Source organism: Primulina tabacum, chromosome 2 (assembly GCF_025594145.1).
Source record: "Primulina tabacum isolate GXHZ01 chromosome 2, ASM2559414v2, whole genome shotgun sequence".
Taxonomy (NCBI): Eukaryota; Viridiplantae; Streptophyta; class Magnoliopsida; order Lamiales; family Gesneriaceae; genus Primulina; species Primulina tabacum.
In genome coordinates, this window is record NC_134551.1 from 11,564,545 (window position 1) to 11,571,129 (window position 6,585).

General features: G+C 30.8%; 1 protein-coding gene across 1 annotated transcript; it reads right to left on the reverse strand.

The window, feature by feature from the left end:
• Positions 1-4,388: 4,388 nt before the first annotated feature.
• LOC142537391 (transcription factor MYB60-like) lies at positions 4,389-5,851 on the reverse strand. The gene is made up of 3 exons (XM_075642925.1): positions 5,608-5,851; positions 5,352-5,481; positions 4,389-5,119 (listed from the first exon to the last, which is right to left on the reverse strand). Exons 1-3 carry the CDS (start codon positions 5,738-5,740, stop codon positions 4,423-4,425), a joined length of 960 nt encoding a protein of 319 aa, XP_075499040.1. The 5' UTR covers positions 5,741-5,851; the 3' UTR covers positions 4,389-4,422.
• Between the last annotated feature and the right edge of the window lie 734 nt (positions 5,852-6,585).

Below are 6,585 nucleotides of genomic sequence, written 5' to 3' on the forward strand. Positions count from 1 at the left end.
TCTCGATCGTCTTAAATTTCTTGTCTTTAAGTTTGATATATTAGCGGGGGTCACCCCCCCTTTGTCTAAATGATCATTTCCTTGCATGCCACATGTCCAAACACATAATTTTTTGTTAGCACTTAACTACGTTAATATATGCGATACATAGAGTATTTCTCTTCCCATGATGTGGTCAAATGTTAGTCATTGGATCATTGATATATATGTCAACTTACGTAAAAATGTGAGAGATCCACATGATCTGATGATATTTGAATAAGGTGAGAAACGCTCCCGATATAGCATAGACTAACATTTAATTTACCGCCTTCAGGGTTTATCAATTATTTTAAAAAAAAATTCAACTATGTTCAAATGTTACATATATCTTCATTGAGTATTGCGAAAAATAACAATTCTTCATTGAGCATTGTTAAAGCAATCAAATAAATCAATAATTTTTAAAATTATAAACACCTCCATTAGGTTTGTATTTATATTATATTTTATGCCCTTATGTTGTATTTATTTTACATTTCTGGGGTTTAAATACAATAAAATACAAACTCGATGGAGGTGTATTTAATTTTATAAAATAGTCAAATAATGTAGATATAATTAACCTCTCATATAAATGACTGCATGTATATAAATTTCACAATAATTCTCTAAGAAAAAAAATGTGAAAATTTGTCATGTAAATTGATGTAATTTTTATTTAATGACATAATAGCGAAAATTGGATTTTAGTGCAACAAATTTGCTTATTTTGAAATTTTAGTATTTTTGTTCTCGCCTAGTGCTGATCTGGCCACGCCTCTCATTGCTGACGTGTTCGGCACCACACCAACAGGTGGAGGGATGAGAAAATGACCAAAATTGCGGGAAAAAAAAGGTTATTGCACAAATTAATATCAAATTTTGATTGATTATATTGATAACGAAAAACAAAACTATACCAACTTACATGATAAATTTTGTTATTTTTCCTATGTTACTATAAAGTAGCCAATTACTCGAAACGTGAACAATCCACCTCACCTTGAATAATATATAAATGTAAATTAATTTTACCTACTTTAAAATTATGAATGGTATTTTTTTTAAGGCACGAGTAATTCTAATAATTAAAATTGTTTTTAATATTATCGTATATATATTAATTACTTTGATTTTATTAGTGACTTTATAAATATTTTTTTATTGGAGTGGTCCCTAAGTAAGTAATTTTTTTCCTTGATAAAGATGGACAATTCATGAGGATCATAACCATTGGGGGTGTGGCTCTTAATTCTTAATATCACATGCATGCCAACCCATGACTTATATTAGGTAGCTCTGATAATTAATAATGTTTTGAAATGGATGCAATAAATTTTATCGACTTTATTATAATCTTCTAGGTTAAATTTAGGGTTTTTGAATGATTACTTCGATGATTTCCCAATCTATAAATAACTTTGAGATAACTCGATCTTGTAAAATTTCTATATATCTGAGTTCGATTGCAAGAAAATATTAATGGAACCGATTTGAAACTGGGTTTATTTGTATAAAAATATGGATTTTTAATTAAATTACATCATTTTAGTTTGCAAATACCATGGAAATGACATGGACTTTGTTATAGTTTATGGACCAAAATACTTTAGAAAACATAAACTTAATCTATAACAAACTAATAAATATTTGGAATATTAACGAGGTAAATTTTTTTTAATATTGGTCAACTATTTTTTTTAAGCAAATGATTTCCTCAAGTCTATTTGCAACGCACTTAATACGATTATTTTCTTAAAAAAAATATTTGACTAATGCTATTTTACAAATTTTCTCAATATTAACATACTAAAAAACCGACAAGTATATTAGTATTTGAACACAAAAACTTTTGGGGGTAAAAATAATTTATGTAAAAATGAGATTTGGCTAAAATAAAATCCAAATAAATTCGACTTTTGGACTTATCATACTTCTTAATTATTATTATTTTTTTTCAAAATTTGCTCACTACTGTTTCCAAGGGAAAATTGCTTCTAATTTTTTCCAAAGTTTGGAACGAGAGATGTCGAACGAGACGCAGTTACAACAATTCCGAACTCAAAAAAGAAATAAATTAAACAAGACCTAACTACTTAATAAATAACACTAGTTCTGCATCCAAACCGACTCTAAGTGAACAAAAAATAATAAAGCCATTTTCTTGGCAGTCGGAACTTAATAAACTCACAAATATTTAATAATTATTTTAATTAAAAAAACTCAAGTTATATCAATATATTTTTCACATTTTAGGGTATTTTATTTGGGGCTATAAAATACATTTTTTAATCTCTTCTGACCAATATTATTAGAAACATTAATTTAATATTCGAAACACATAATTTGGTTCATCCCATGACCAGCCGAAAGAGGAAGCGATTCACATGTAATTCCCTCTTTGTGAAGGGAAAATGTACACAAAAATTACAATGTAATTTTCAACAGCAAGACTTTCGTGACATTGCTATTATCTATACATTTTCCTCACCATATACAGTTTCCATTTTTCTCTTCCTCATAATCAGTTGCAAACTCAGAAATTAAGATGACACAAAGCGATGAGACGATTTAATATAATTAGATCGAAAGTGATCGACCATCCATTTTTTTTTTCACAAATATTTTTCAAAATTTTATTTCAACCATTTGGACCATTCTTATTCATAATCCATGAATATTAGGAACTATGATTCGAAGTAAATCACAATTTTTTTAAACATGTGAGATTCGAAACAAAAAATTGTCTGGACGAATTAAATATACGTGTCTCGTCTTTGTATACAAATTTATTTTTTCCGGCGATTGAATGGTTCCGCGCACAATCACCTACCGATCAAGTCAAATGCCTATTTCTAATTTCTCGGACCTTGGCCGAAATGTTACATTTTGCAGAAACACACATGTTATATATAAACACACACATGTTATACATATTATATATGTGTTCATAATATTTATATGTAAACACACACACACACACACATGTGTTGTACATATATATTACACAAACGGACTTCATCTCTTTGGTCATATATATGGTGTATATTTTGTACGTTCAGATAATTTAATTAATTTTTTTTTGGCAATTGTGAAAGATTAATTGATGATGGGAAAATATTCAATTTGCAAATATAATTTTTTGGAGAAAATATTATGACCATCGTTTTGACGATTATATTTATGGAAAATCCAATGATTTTTTGACAAATAGTTTCGAGAAACAATGATTGGACTGGCTAAAGATGGTCCATGGCGAGTGGCATTTTTAAGATACATTTGTCTTTTTTTTCTTATAAAAGAAATGTTTTATTTACACAAAAGACAAAATTATTAATTATTTTTTGCAATAAATGATCAATTTAATATAAATTTGTACAGTGGGGTTTGAACAATTTGATAAAATCCCTATCATTTGCCACGAATTTATTACATGATGTCTCCGTTAGTTTAAATGTTCTTATATGAGGTCGGCATCTCTACTAGCAAGCCACAATAAATATGGTTACAAGTGTAATATTCGAGATCGACATATGTTTTGGACAAGCATGACTGAGCAATATATATATATATATATATATATATATATATTATGTCTAATCGTGCTCATTTTTGTGTTCACCTAGTGGATGTACGTGTATATTTAGTGTGAGTTTGACATAGAGATGAACACGATAAATTGACATCATTTCAGAATTCTATATATATATATATGTGTGTATTATAAGTGTGAAATTTACGCTTTGAAATTTGTATGCATGATCATATTTAATTTTTAACTGATAATAAAAATTGAATCATCTTCATCCCCTTGTGAGATGTTTCAAATTTATTCATATTTATAATAAAATATAATATTTTAATATTAAAAGTAATATTTTTCATGGAGACCCAAATAGAATATATATCTCACAAAATTGATATGTGATACCATTTCACATGAGTTTTTGTGGTGAAATTAATGATGTACAATGCATGTGAGACATTTTAAAAGGTAAAAAAAAAAATCAGAATTTTTTTTAATTTGTGATTTTCATTTTTTTAAAAAAAAAAGATTTCCAAAATCCTTACGTATTAATTGATATAAGAAAATAGATTAATGGAAGAAAATAAAAAGTTCACTAGGAAACCATGTCTCACCAAGTCACAATTGTTAGAAAAGAAAGATGAAATAGGAACTCGTGAAATAAAAACACAAGCAAAAGCTTAGAGATCCAACTTTTTGGAACCCTAGCAGAAAATAATTAGCTTCTGAAAGAACTTATCAAGATCCTCCCACGTACTTTGCTGCGACTAATTCAGTAAAAGAGATCAACATGTAACTCAAATTTAGAAACACACACGGTTTTTGAATCAGAAGTTGTGGCTTTTTCTTTTCCTTTTTTTGTGCGTGTGTTCTCCCTAGAAAATTGACGGCAACTCCAAAACTCCTTCAACTTGAGTACAGCTTTCTTCCAGCAACCATTTCTCAAGAAACGATAATGGAGGATTGGTTTCGGTCTTCGGCTTCTCCTCGTGCATGAGATGAAGCCTTTCTTGATCAATCAACCCACTGTTTTCAGAACCCTTGTGGCTAGAATCACAAGAAACTGATTTTTCACGTGCCATGCTGTTCAAATTGTGATTATAGGACAGAATACATTGCAATTCATCGCTATGATTAATCATCCCATTAATCCCTTCATCATTCTCAATTTCAGGCTTGTAACACTGAATCGATGCAGGAACAGCAGCAGCAGTAGTGTCGCATTCTGCTGAAATATCACGAAAAGTTTTGTCGTGGTTATTGGGTTGGAAGGGGGATGTTCTCATCCAACCTTCCAAGAGTCTTGATATGTTTTCAGCACTCGAGGCGTACACCGAAGAATTCGGATCAGTTGTGATGAGGCTAGAGTTATACTGAGGCTTGCTGTTGTCGAAAACCGTTTCATTGTTGTATTCATTCTTCGGCACGAAATGATGATGATTGTAAGAAGTGGAGTTATGATGATCAGATGCCATTTGGAATTTCTTGAGCTTCTTCTTCAAGTGTGTGTTCCAATAGTTCTTGATGTCGTTATCTGTTCTTTGAGGCAAATATGAAGCTATAGCAGCCCATCTATCCATAACAAAAAATAGAAAGAAAATCATATAAATTGATTCATCAAGTTGTTATACATGACGAATCAGTATAATCTCTCGATCACAGAGAAAAGCACGTCATAAACACAGTTTTTGACCACAAAATACATTGATTGCATAAAAAATATCTGATCATTGAAAGCCTGATCTTTTGCTGTAACAACTTCAGAACCAAGCAAAACAACTCGCGCAATTACATATAAACTTACTTGTTCCCCAACAAAGCTTGAAGATGTATTATCATCCCTTCTTCATGTGGGGTGAAGTTCCCTCTCTTGATCCCTGGTCTTAGATAATTAGTCCACCTAAGCCTGCAACTCTTGCTGCACCTCAACAGACCTTAACAAAACAAAGAAAACATATTCACCTTCACCCGAAAAAGTAACATGATCACCACGATTTTGAATCAGAAAAGATATTTCATCGCTATATATATTGTTGAAAGTGACGACCAAGAGTTAGTACCGGTATTGGTAGGCACCGATCTCCAATTTCCAGGGCCATGTTCTTGGATATAAGACACCAAGATAATGTCTTCTTCAGGAGTCCACGGACCTTTCTTGATTCCAGCCTTTTCACAACATGGAGGCCTCACCATTTTTTGGCACTTTACCTTTTGTGGTAAGAGAAAAACTGGTGTGAATGAAACTTTCTAACACTGACAAAAATCTAAGTGATTTGTTTGTTCTCTTGCTATTTATGTTGTGACATAGAAAGGGCTATGGTATATATACTTCTATTCACATGGCGTTGCTTGCTAGCTACTAGGTAGATCACCGGAGTGAGTAATTGCAGTCTCCCACTCAATTACAAATTATATATTCAAAATTTCAATTTTTTATTATCTTTAATTAACATCTGAATTTTGATCAAATGCTCTTTATTTTCAAACACTAGCGAAGAAATTTAGTGTCAGAAGAGCTACAAGACATCGATCGAATTTTCAAATATTGTTTGAATGTATATTATATGAATTTTATGTACTTCCACCACACGCGCCTTACAAATTTCAAGAAACGAACTATATCTCGTTATTTGCCTCAAATATATAAATAAAGCGAAACAACTTGACTCTAGATCATTATAAGATTTTTCGAACTCAAGATTGAAATTGCTCGCATTTTCTCCATGGAACTCCAAAATAAAAACTTCTAAAACTAACCTTTGAAGCTATTTATTCTAAAACTAACCCTTGAGTTCCCCTAGCATTTTAAAGGAAAAATAATTTGTCACGAGCCAACCTCGAAAAGTACTCGAGCTTCATATATCATGTTGAGCTAACTCAAGCTATTTTGTTTTAGCTAACTACTCATTTACATGTCTAAATGCATACCAAGTGAAAATACTTTTGTTACAGACTTACAGTAGAGTTTCGAACCCGAGATCTCGTTCTGAGTTTAAGCGATTTTGTTATTTTGAAGCATATGGGGTAAAAAATGAGGT

Excerpts from the sequence above, each read along its gene's own strand:
- LOC142537391 (XM_075642925.1), bottom strand. The coding sequence starts at position 5,740 with ATGGTGAGGCCTCCATGTTGTGAAAAGGCTGGAATCAAGAAAGGTCCG. Across the intron at positions 5,482-5,607 it reads ATCGGTGCCTACCAATACCG|GTCTGTTGAGGTGCAGCAAG; the intron begins GTACTAACTCTT and ends TGTTTTGTTAAG. Across the intron at positions 5,120-5,351 it reads CAAGCTTTGTTGGGGAACAA|ATGGGCTGCTATAGCTTCAT; the intron begins GTAAGTTTATAT and ends TGTTATGGATAG.